General features: G+C 55.8%; 1 protein-coding gene across 1 annotated transcript; it reads right to left on the minus strand.

Moving 5' to 3' along the window:
* Positions 1-553: 553 nt before the first annotated feature.
* On the minus strand, positions 554-10407 carry NR2F6 (nuclear receptor subfamily 2 group F member 6). Its single transcript, XM_064396206.1, has 4 exons — positions 10019-10407; positions 5729-5823; positions 3819-4355; positions 554-2548 (listed from the first exon to the last, which is right to left on the minus strand). Exons 1-4 carry the CDS (start codon positions 10288-10290, stop codon positions 2274-2276), a joined length of 1179 nt encoding a protein of 392 aa, XP_064252276.1. The 5' UTR covers positions 10291-10407; the 3' UTR covers positions 554-2273.
* Between the last annotated feature and the right edge of the window lie 1624 nt (positions 10408-12031).

The following is a 12031-nucleotide window of genomic DNA, read 5'->3' on the forward strand; positions in this document are numbered from 1 at the left end:
GTCCCCCAAAAAAACCCAAACTGAAGAAGAACCCTCGAAATCCCCAATTTTCTACCCGCAAAAAAATCCAAATGTCAGGATTTTTATGGAACATTCCCAATTTTTGGGGTGGGTTTGATCTCCCCAGTTCCAATTTTTCTGCTGGATCCCAAATCTAGACCGTTGGGATTGTAGGAAATGTCTTTAATTGGCGTTAATTAATGGGTTTATATGGGGGAGTGAGGGTTCCATCAGCAGGGAATGTTCCCGGAATCCCAAAATCCTGAAATCCCAAATCCCAAAATCCTGAAATCCCAAATCCCAAAATCCCGAGATCCCAAATCCCAAAATCCCAAAATCCTGAAATCCCAAAATCCTGAGATCCCAAATCCCGAAATCCCAAAATCCTGAAATCCCAAATCCTGAAATTCTGAAATCCCAAAATCCTGAGATCCCAAATCCCGAAATCCCAAAATCCTGAAATCCCAAATCCTGAAATTCTGAAATCCCAAATCCCCAAATCCTGAGATCCCAAATCCCAAAATCCCAAATCCTGGCTCATTGCAGACCAGGGTTGTAGGAAAGGTCTTTAATTGGCGTTAATTAATGAGTTTATATGGCGAGCGAGGATTCCATCGGCTGGGAGTGGTCCCGGAATCCCAAAATCCCAAATCCTGAAATCCCAAATCCTGAAATCCTGGCTCATCCTGGTGCCAGCTGGGGGGGGTCTCTGTCCCTTGTGTGTCCCCTCCATCTTTAGGGCCACTCTGGGGACAACGCCAGGATCCCAAAACTTTTGGGGACAACATTGGGAGCTCTTTTGGGGACAACACCCAGACCCCAAAACTTATGGGGACAACCTCAGGACCCCAAAACCTTTGGTGACAACGCCAGGACCCCAAAACTTTTGGGGAAAACATCAGGACCCCAAAACTTTCAGGGACAATTTGAGGACAACATTGGGACCTCTTTTGGGGACAACAGCAGGACCCCAAAACCTTTGGGGACAACATTGGGACCTCTTCTGGGGACAACACCAGTACCCCAAAACCTTTGGGGACAACATTGGGACCTCTTCTGGGGACAACCTCAGGACCCCAAAACCTTTGGTCACAACGCCAGGACTCCAAAACTCTTGGAGACAATGCCAGGACCCCAAAACTTTCAGGGACAATTTGAGGACAACATTGGGGCCTCTTTTGGGAACAACACTAGGACCCCAAAACATTTTGGAGCAACACCAGGACCCCAAAACTTTTTGGGACAACACTGGGACCTCTTTTGGGGACAATCTCAAGACCACAAAACTTTTGGGGACAATGCCGTGACTCCACAAATTCCTGTGACGACGCCAGGACCCCAAAATGTTTTGGGCCAATGCTGGAACTCCACAAATTCCGGTGACAACGCCAGGATCCCAGAACCTTTCGGGACAACACCAGGACCCCAAAACCTTTGGTGCCAACCCCACAACTCTCCAGGCACAACCCGCGAGGGCGCGTCCCCGTTCCGGCGGGACCGGGAGCCGCCGGCGTTGTGGAGAATCCCAATCCCCTTCCCGGGGAGCGTCCGTCCCCTTGTCCGTCTGTCTCGTTATCCAGCCCATCCCACTGTCTGTCTGTCCTGCTGCCCAGGCTGTCCCGCTGTCTGTCCGTCCCGCTGTCTGGCCCGTCCTGTTCTCCGGCCTGTCCCACTGTCTGTCTGTCCTGTCGTCCAGCCCGTCCTGTTGTCTGTTGGTCCCGCTGTCCAGCCTGTCCCATTGTCCATCCCGTCCCATTGTCTGGCCTGTCCTGCTGTCCGTCTGTCCTGTCTCTGGCCCATCCCATTGTCCCAGCCTGTCCCATCTTCCGGCCTGTCCCGTTGTCCAGCCCATCCCATTGTCTGTCCCGTCCCATTGTCTGGCCTGTCCTGCTGTCCGTCTGTCCCGTTCTCTGGCTCGCTCCATTGTCCAGCCTGTCCCATTTTCTGGCCTGTCCCGTTGTTTGGCCCATCCCATTCTCCAGCCTGTCCTGCTGTCCATCCATCCATCCCACTGTCAGTCCGTCCCACTGTCCAGCCTGTCCCACTGTCCAGCCTGTCCCATTGTCCAGCCTGTCCCATTGTCCGGCCTGTCCCATTGTCCGGCCCATCCTGTTCTCTGGCCCGTCCTGTTCTCTGGCCCGTCCCGTTCTCCGGCTCATCCCGCCGTCCATCCATCCATCGCGCCGTCCATCCATCTGTCCATCCATCCATCCATCCGTCCATCCATCCGTCCATCCGTCCATCCCGCCGTCCGTCCGTCCGTCCGTCCGTCCCTACTGCCCGGCGCCGTAGGGCCAGTTGAAGGTGCTGCCGGACAGCAGCATGTCGCGGATCAGGGTCTCGATGGGCGTCTTGCCCACCAGGCGCATGAAGAAGAGCTGCGAGATGAGGGCGGCGGGCACGGCGCGCAGCGCGGGCAGCCGCAGCAGCAGGCGCCCGAAGCGCTGCGGCTGCGACGGGAACTGGGAGCGCTCGTACTCCGTCAGCGCCACCTGCGCCTTCTCCTGCAGCGTCTCCACGTGCGCCGGGTCCGACAGCCCGCAGGCGTCTGCAAGGCAACGGCAGCGCGGTTGGAGGGCGGCGGGGATCGGCGGGGGACCCGCTGGGAGTGTCCCCAGGGAATGTCCCCAGGGAATGTCCTCCCGAAATCCAATATCCCCAAGTCCATTGGGAATATCCCCAAATCCACTGGGAATGACCCCAAGGGAATGTCCTCCCAAAATCCAATATCCCCAAATCCATTGGGAATAGCCCAAAATCCAGTGCAAATAGCCCAAAATCCATTGGGAATGTCCCCAAATCCACTGGGAATGTCCCCAAGGGAATGTCCCCGAGGGAATGTCCTCCCAAAATCCAACATCCCCAAATCCATTGGGAATAGCCCAAAATCCAGTGCAAATAGCCCAAAATCCATTGGGAATGTCCCCAAATCCACTGGGAATGTCCCCAAGGGAATGTCCCCAAGGGAATGTCCTCCCAAAATCCAATATCCCCAAATCCATTTGGAATATCCCCAAATCCACTGGGAATGTCCCCAAATCCATTTGGAATATCCACTGGGAATGTTCCCAAGGGAATGTCCTCCCAAAATCCAATATCCCCAAACCCAGTGCAAATAGCCCAAAATCCGTTGGGAATATCCCCAAATCCATTTGGAATATCCCAAAAGCCATTGGGAATATCACCAAATCCATTGGAAATATCCCCAAATCCATTTGGAATATCCCCAAATCCACTGGGAATGTCCCCAAGGGAATGTCCTCCCAAAATCCAATATCCCCAAATCCATTGGGAATATCCCCAAATCCACTGGGAATATCCCAAAATCCATTGGGAATATCTCCAAATCTATTTGGAAGATCCCAAAATCCAATCTCCCAAAATCCATTGGGAATATCCCCAAGGGAATATCCCCAAATCCATTGAGAATCTCTCAAAATCCCAAGTCCCTAAACCCTCAGAAAAACCTGGAAAAACCTCTCCCTACCAATCCCCAACCCCTCAGGAAACCCCACCCCAATCCGTCCCACCCGACCCCAACCCCGAAAACCCTTGGAACAACCTCTCCTTACCCATCCCCAACCCCGAAATCCCTTGGAACAACCCCTCCCTACCCATCCCCAACCCCACAAACCCTCAGAAAACCCCACCCCAACCCCTCCCACCCGACCCCAACCCCACAAACCCTTGGAACAACCTCTCCCTACCCATCCCCAACCCCACAAACCCTTGGAACAACCTCTCCCTACCCATCCCCAACCCCACAAACCCTCAGGAGACCCCACCCCAACCCCTCCCACCCGACCCCAACCCCGCACCGGGCGTGAAGAGCGCGATGGCCTTGAGGCAGCTGTACTCGGCCGAGTCCACCTGCAGCCGGTTGAGCTTCTCCACCTGCTCCTGGAAGACTCGGATCTGATCCATGAAGGCCACCACCCTCTCGGCCGACATGGGCGAGGCGTGGAAGCCGGCGGCCGCCAGCAGCGGCGCCATGTGCAGCGGCAGCGCCGACTGCGCCGCGTTGAGCACGAAGAGCTCGCTCCAGCTCAGCCGCAGCAGGGCCACCTGGTCGGACACGGGCAGCTCCGGGAAGAAGGGGATGTTGCGCGCCCACTCCACGGTGCTGAAGAGCAGGCGGGCGGCCAGCTCGCAGATGTTGTCGATGCCCATGACGCTGCCCGGCGGCTGCTGCTGCTGCGCGTACTGCGAGCCGTAGCGCGCCGCCGGGTAGGGCTCGGCGCGCAGCAGCTGCGAGATCAGCTCCGACACCGGCTGCCCGTTGAAGAAGTCGCCGGCCGGGAGGGGGTTGGGGCTGCTGCTGGAGTGGCTCGGGGGGATTCGGCCCCGCTGGACGGCTGCAGGGGGAGGAGGGGGAGGATCTTCATCACGAGGCCAAAAAAAACCCCATAGGGATTTCATCGTGATCCCACACGGATCTTCATCCTGATCCTACATGGATCCTACCGGAAGTTCATCCCAATCCAAAAGAAACCTACTGGGTTTTCGTTGTGATCCCAAGATCCCAAAAAATCCCATCGGATTTTTATCCCAATCCTAAATGGATCTTACTGGATCTTCATCCTGATCCTACATGGATCCTACCAGAAGTTCATCCCAATCCCAAAGAAACCTACTGGGTTTTCACTGTGATCCCAAAAAATCCCATCGGATTTTCATCCCAAAAAATCCCATCGGATTTCATCCCAAAAAATCCCATCGGATTTTTATCCCAATCCTAAATGGATCTTACTGGATCTTCATCCTGATCCTACATGGATCCTACCGGAAGTTCATCCCAATCCCAAAGAAACCTACTGGGTTTTCGTTGTGATCCCAAGATGCCAAAAAATCCCATCGGATTTTTATCCCAATCCTAAATGGATCTTACTGGATCTTCATCCTGATCCTACATGGATCCTACCAGAAGTTCATCCCAATCCCAAAGAAACCTACTGGGTTTTCACTGTGATCCCAAAAAATCCCATCGGATTTTCATCCCAAAAAATCCCATCGGATTTCATCCCAAAAAATCCCATCGGATTTTTATCCCAATCCTAAATGGATCTTACTGGATCTTCATCCTGATCCCACACGGATCTTAGTGGATCTTCATCCTGATCCTGCATGGATCCTACTGGGACTTCATGCCAATCCCAAAGAAACCTACTGGGTTTTCGTTGTGATCCCAAGATCCCAAAAAATCCCATCGGATTTCTATCCCAGTCCTACACGGATTTTACTGGATCTTCATCCTGATCCTACATGGATCCTACTGGGTTTTCATCGTGATCCAAAAAATCCCAATGGATTTTCATCCTGATCCCAAAAAATCCTACTGGGTCTTCATTGTGATCCAAAAAAATCCCATCAGATTTTCATCCCAATCCCAAAAAACCCCATTGGATTTTTATCCTGATCCCACACTGGTCCTACATGGATCCTACTGGGTTTTCATCCCAACACCAAAAAATCCCACCAGATTTTCATCCCAATCCCAAAAAATTCCAACAGATTTTCATCCTGATCCCAAAGAATCCCACTGGATCTTTATCCCGATCCCACACGGATCCTACTGGATCTTCATCCTGATGCCAAAAAATCTCTGAATTTTCATTCTGACCCTGCACCAATCCCCCAAAAATCCCCAAAAAATGGGAAAAACCGATTTTTTTCCCCCAAAACCTGGCATTCCCGAAATTCCCGGGATTCCTCGGGAATTTTTCCCTACCTTCCTTCCTCATGCCCACGCGGAAGCACTTCTTGAGGCGGCAGTACTGGCACTGGTTCCGGTGGTGTTGGTCGATCTGGCAGTCCCGGTTGGATCTGCGGGAATTCTCGGGATCAGACGGAATTCCCGGGAATTTCAGGCCCCCCTCAAATCCATCCCGCAAATCCAGAGCCTGTTCCCTCAAATTTTTATGGGATTTTCCAGGAATGGTTGTTGCTGATGGGGTTTTTTTTATGGTGATCCTAAAAAATCCCACTGGATTTTTATACTGATCCCGCAGGGATCTTCATCCTGATCCTACATGGATCCTACTGGATTTTCATCCTGATCCCAAAAAATCCAGCTGGATTTTCATCATGATCCCAAAAAATCCCACTGAATTTTTATACTGATCCCACACGGATCTTCGTCCTGATCCTACATGGATCCTACTGGATTTTCATCCTGATCCCAAAAAAATCCCGATGGATTTTCATCCCAATCCTAAAGAATCCCATCAAATTTTCATCCCAATCCCAAAAAATCCAACTGGATTTTCATCATTATCCCAAAAAATCCCACTGGATTTTTATACTGATCCCACAGGGATCTTCATCCTGATTCCGCATGGATCCTACTGGATTTTCATCCTGATCCCAAAAAAATCCCAATGGATTTTCATCCCAATCCTAAGGAATCCCATCAGATTTTCATCCTGGTCCCAAAAAATCCAACTGGATTTTCATCATGATCCCAAAAAATCCCACTGGATTTTCAGCCCTATCCCTGCCACCTCTGGGAAAGTTTTTGGGATTTAATTGTTGGTGGTCCCATGGAAGCGGCTCCAGGAATTCCAAGGAATTTCAGGAATTTCCTGCGGGGCTGGGCCTGAAATGCCTCAGGCAGCGCTGGCCCCAAATCCCACGGGATTCTGGGATAAAGGAGAGAATTCCCAAAATTCCTCAGAGCCTGCAAAAGGGATCCTGGCCATGGATTCATCCCAAAATTCCCAAAATCCGTGGAAAAGTGGTCCTGGCTCACGCATTCATCCCAAAATTCCCAAAATCCGTGGAAAAGTAGTCCTGGCTCACGCATTCATCCCAAAATTCCCAAAATTTTGGAAAAGGGGTCCAAAATCCCTGGAAAAGGGGTCCTGGCCATGGATTCATCCCAAAATTCCCCAAATCCCTGGGAAAGGCTCCTGCCTCCCATTCCCACGCAGAACCTCCCCCTCCAAACCCCCCCAATCCCATTCCAGGCTGATCCCAGAGCGGGAAATCCCTTCCCAGCCGGAATTGGGGCGGGAAAAGGGAATTTGGGATGAATTCCAGGCCGGAGCCGCGGGAATCCTGCCACGGATCTTTCTGGAATCCCAACACGGAATTAATTCATCCCCAACATTCCCAGCGTGGCCGGGAACGTGATCCCGATGAAAAGCAGGATCAGGAGCGGCTCTGACGACTTCATCCAGGCCTGAATTCCCAGAAAACGGCCGGGAAGGGCTCGGAGAACCGGGAAAAAATGGGAATTATCCCGGATATTTTTTTTTTTTTCCAGCGGATGAAAACACCCAGGAGATCCTCCAAGGGCTGGGAGCAGCAGGAAAAGATCCTAAAATTATCCTGGATTTTTTTTTCCCCCAGTGGATAAAACTACAGCGATAATTCATGGGAATTTTGGGAAAAGCTCCCCAGAAATTATCCCGGATTTTCTCCCAGGGTAATCCCTTGGAATTTTGGGAAAAACTCCCCAGAAATATCCCAGATTTTTCCCAATAAACAAAATCACCTGGATGATCCCACCACAGCCTTGGAATTTTGGGAAAAGCTCCCCAAAATGATCCTGGATTTTTCCCAGTGGATAAAATCACCTGGATAATTCCTTGGAATTTTGGGAAAAGCTCCCCAGAATTATCCTGGATTTTTCCCAGTGGAAAGGGATAGGGAAGGGCTGACAGCACTGGGATTTGGGAGATTCCTGAAGTTTTTTTCCCTATTTTTTTTTTTTTTAATTTAAAAGCCTGGAAGTGATTTGGGAATCGCCGGAATCTTGGGATATTCCAGAGGGTTTTTTCCCATTTTTTTTTAATTTCAAAAGCCAGGAAGTGACTTGGGAATTTTTGGCTTTTCCAGAAGAACAAAGCTCCAGGATCCCGCTTTTGTTCCGGGAATCCAAAGCGGCCCCGAGCTCATTTGCATATTCAAAGTGCCTTTAATTATCGCTCCCGCTAATTACCCGCCCTAATTAAGTCATTAGCACAGCCCGGGCCTTTCGGAGCTTCCCAAATTTCCCAGCTCGCTGCCGCCTTTCCCATTGGGAAACTCCGGAGGGGATTTTTGGGATGGCGGGGGAGGGTTCGGCCCTTGGGGAAAATCCGGGAGGAATTTTGGGAGCTTTTCCCGGAATTCCAAGGAATTATCCCGGTGATTTTATCCACTGGGAAAAAAATCAGGGTAATTTTGGAAGGCTTTTCCAAAAATTCCAAGGAATTATCCCGGTGATTTTATCCATTGGGACAAATCCAGGAGGATTTTGGGACCTTTCCCCAAAATTCCAAGGAATTATCCCGGTGATTTTATCCATTGGGACAAATCCAGGAGGATTTTTTTGGGAAGGTTTTCCAGCCTGGAATTCTGGCCCTTTCCACCCCTGGAGCTGGGGAAGGATTGAGGGAATTCCTGTTGGGATTGGGAGAAATCTGGGATGAGTTTTGGGAGCTTTTCCCGAAATTCCAAGGCTGTGGTGGGATCATCCAGGTGATTTTACCCACTGGGAAAAATCTGGGATATTTCTTGGAGCTTTTCCCAAAATTCCAAGGAATTATCCGGGTGGTTCTATCTACTGGAAAAAAAAATCCAGGATAATTTTGGGGAGTTTTTCCCCAAAAAAATCTGGGATCAATTTAGGATCGGGAGTCGATTCCAGCCGGGATTGGATCCAATGGCTCCTGGATGATTCCGGATCCTTTTCCCTTCTCCTAAAAATTCCAGAGCCCTCCCTGAGCCGGGATGAGGGAATGGGGACCCTCAGAAATTCGGGAATTCTGCCCTCCAGGAGCAGCCTGGGACCGGGGACTCCCCCGTTCCAAACTCTGGGAATTCCCGAGGCTCTGAAGTTTCCGGGGATCCCATCCCGGATTCCTCAGGGATCCCGGAATTCCGGGGGATCCCCACTCCCATTATCCCGGAATTCCAGAGGCTCCCGGTATCCCGGAATTCCAGGGAATCCCCGCTTCCATTATCCCAGAATCCCAGGGGATCCCGGCTCCCGGTATCCCGGAATTCCAGAGCATTCCCCGCTCCCGGTATCCCGGAATTCCAAGGGATCCCCGCTCCCGGTATCCCGGAATTCCAGGGGATCCCCGCTCCCGGTATCCCGGATCCCGCTCCCGGTATTCCAGAGGATCCCGCTCCATCCCGGTGCTCCCGGTCCATCCCGGTGCTCCCGGCATTCCCGCGGCTCCCGCTGGATCCCGGCCGTGCCCGGCGTGAGTCACGGACACCGCGGGAATGCCGGGAGCGCCGGGAACACCGGGATGGACCCGGATGGACCGGGAGCACGGGGAATGGACCGGAAACATCGGGAACACCGGGAATGGAGCGGGATGGAGCGGGAACACCGGGAATGGACCGGGAATGGGCCGGGATGGAGCGGGATGGAGCGGGAATGGACAGGGAATGGAGCGGGAACACCGAGAATGGACCGGGAATGCGGCCGGAGGAAGGACCTGGAATACCGGGAATGGGGGCGGCCGGGGGTGGGGAAACCGTGCTGGACTGGGGGATACTGGGATGGACTGGGGGATGCTGGGATGGACTGGGGGAAACTGGGATGGACTGGGGATACTGGGATGGACTGGGGGATGCTGGGATGGACTGGGGGATACTGGGATGGACTGGGGGGAAACCTCAGCTGAACTGGGAGCCACTGGGCTGAACTGGGAGCGCTGTACCGAGCTGCACTGGGGAGCCCTCATTCGCACTGGGAGCCTCTGGTCTGTACTGGGAGACACTCGAGCTGTACTGGGAGCCACTGGTTTGTACTGGGACACCCCCAGCACCACCACACCGAGACCCCAACTCATCCCCAGCCGGGATCCCCCTCCCGGCTGTTCCCCCGCTTCCCTCGGGGTGGCCCCGCTCTGTCCCCCGCTCCCCTGGCGGTGTCCCCCCGCTATCCCCGAGTTGTCCCCCCGCTCTCCTGGCGCTGTCCCCGCTCTGCCCCCCCGCTGTCCCCCTGTCCCCGCTGTCCCCCTGTCCCCCTGTCCCCGCTGTCCCCCTGTCCCCGCTGTCCCCCCGTCCCCGCTGTCACCTGCAGGTGTAGCTGAGGTTCCTGCGGATGCTGCGCTTGAAGAAGCTCTTGCAGCCCTCGCAGGTGAACACGCCGTAGTGCTTCCCGCTGGATTTGTCCCCGCACACCACGCAGTCCGCGCCGGCCCCGGGCCGCTCCTCCTCGCCGTGCTCCGCGTCGCTGCCGCCGCCGCCGGGGGACGCCGCCTCCTCCGCTCCGCCGCCGCCGCCGCCTCCGGTGCCACCGGCTCCGCCGCCGTTCGGTTCGCCCCAAGCGCCGGCCACCATGGCCATGGCTCCGCGGGGCCGCGGGGGCTCAGCGCCGCATCGAGCGGAGCCTGCCGGTGCTGCTGCTCCTCCCGGTGCTCCTCCCGGTGCTGCTTCTCCCGGTGCTGCTTCTCCCGGTGCTTCTCCTCCTCCCGGTTCTTCTCTGCCCGGTGCTGCTTCTGCCCCCGGTGCTTCTGCTCCCGGTTCTTCCCTTCCCGGTTCTTCTCCCGGTTCTTCCCTTCCCGGTGCTGCTTCTGCTCCCGGTTCTTCCCCTCCCGGTTCTTCTCCCGGTTCTTCCCCTCCCGGTGCTGGTTCTTCTCCCGGTTCTTCTCCCGGTTCTTCCCCTCCCGGTGCTGCTTCTGCTCCCGGTTCTTCTCCCGGTTCTTCCCCTCCCGGTGCTGGTTCTGCTCCCGGTTTTTCTCCCGGTTCTTCCTCTCCCGGTTCTTCTCCCGGTGTTTCCCCGCGCCGAGTTCGGTAAGTTTTACCGAGGAACCGCCGGCTGGGAAAAGCGCCGCTTTTTGGGGGAGTTTTTCTTTTTTAGGTTTTTTTTTGGGGTCGCCCCCTCAGGGATTTGTCGCTCTCCTCCTCCTCCTCCTCCTCCTGCCGGTTCACGGCCCCGCGGAAAGTTTGCGGCGGCGGCGGCGGCGGGGCCGGGGCGCGGCGCATCCCCCCGCGGGCACCGGCCGCATGCGGGGCCGCTCCCGCCCCCGGTGGCTCCTGCGCTCCGCGGCACCGGCTGGAAGGAGGAGGAGGAGAAGAGGAGGAGGAGGAGGAGGAAGGAGGCGGCGCTGCCCCGGTTCGCCCTCGCCGCTCTCCGGGCCCCGCCGCCGCTCGCAGCCCGGTGCCGGTGCGGCTGCGGGTGCGGCGGGACCGGCTCCGCCGAGCCCCGGGGCTCTCCCCGCCTCCCGTGAAAGAGCAAAGTTCAGCCGCTGCCGCGGTGGCCGCCCTGGATGCTCCTCCCCGGCCTCCTCCCCTTCCGCTCCCGGGTCCTGCCCCGGTCCCGGCCCCGCCGCCGCCGCCGCCGCCGCACCGGGGCCGCCCCCCGCCCCCCGCGCCCCGCGCGTCGGGAACGGCCACGGGGACCGGCGGGGCCACCGGGGCCGGCGGGAGCGGGGATGGAGAGCGCGGTTCGGGCACCGGAGGCGGCGGCCGGGGCCCCTCCCGGGCCCCCGCGGCGGTTCGGGCACCCCCGGGGCTCGGCCGGCACCGGGAGCGCTGGGACACCGGGATGGGGCCGGGACACCGGGATGGGGCTGGGAAACTGGGATGGGGCTAGGAAACGGGGATCAGACTGGGAAACCGGGATGGGCCTGGGACACCGGGATGGGACCGGGAAACGGGGATCAGACTGGGAAACCAGGATGGGACCGGGAAATCGGGATGGGGCTGGGAAACTGGGATCAAACGGGGAAACCGAGATCAGACTGGGAAACTGGGATTGGGCTGAGAAACCGGGATGGGGCTGGGAACCCAGGACTGGACTGGGAGTCTGGCACTGGGATCCCAAGATCAAACTGGGATCCCAGGATCAAACTGGGAGCCCCACACTGTGCCAGGAACCTGGCACTGGGACAGGAGCCCCACGTGGCACCGGGATCCCAGCACGGAGCTGGGAATCCGGGATCAAACTGGGATCGAGCTGGGATCCCAGCATCAAACTGGGAGCAGCCTGGCGTTGTACTGGGAGCCCCACATTGTACCAGGAAAAAATCCTGTGGCCCCATAAAGCCCCGTAACCCCATAAAGTCCTGAGACCCCAAAAACTGCC

The sequence above is a fragment of the Passer domesticus genome, chromosome 21 (genome assembly GCF_036417665.1).
Source record: "Passer domesticus isolate bPasDom1 chromosome 21, bPasDom1.hap1, whole genome shotgun sequence".
Classification (NCBI taxonomy): domain Eukaryota; kingdom Metazoa; phylum Chordata; class Aves; order Passeriformes; family Passeridae; genus Passer; species Passer domesticus.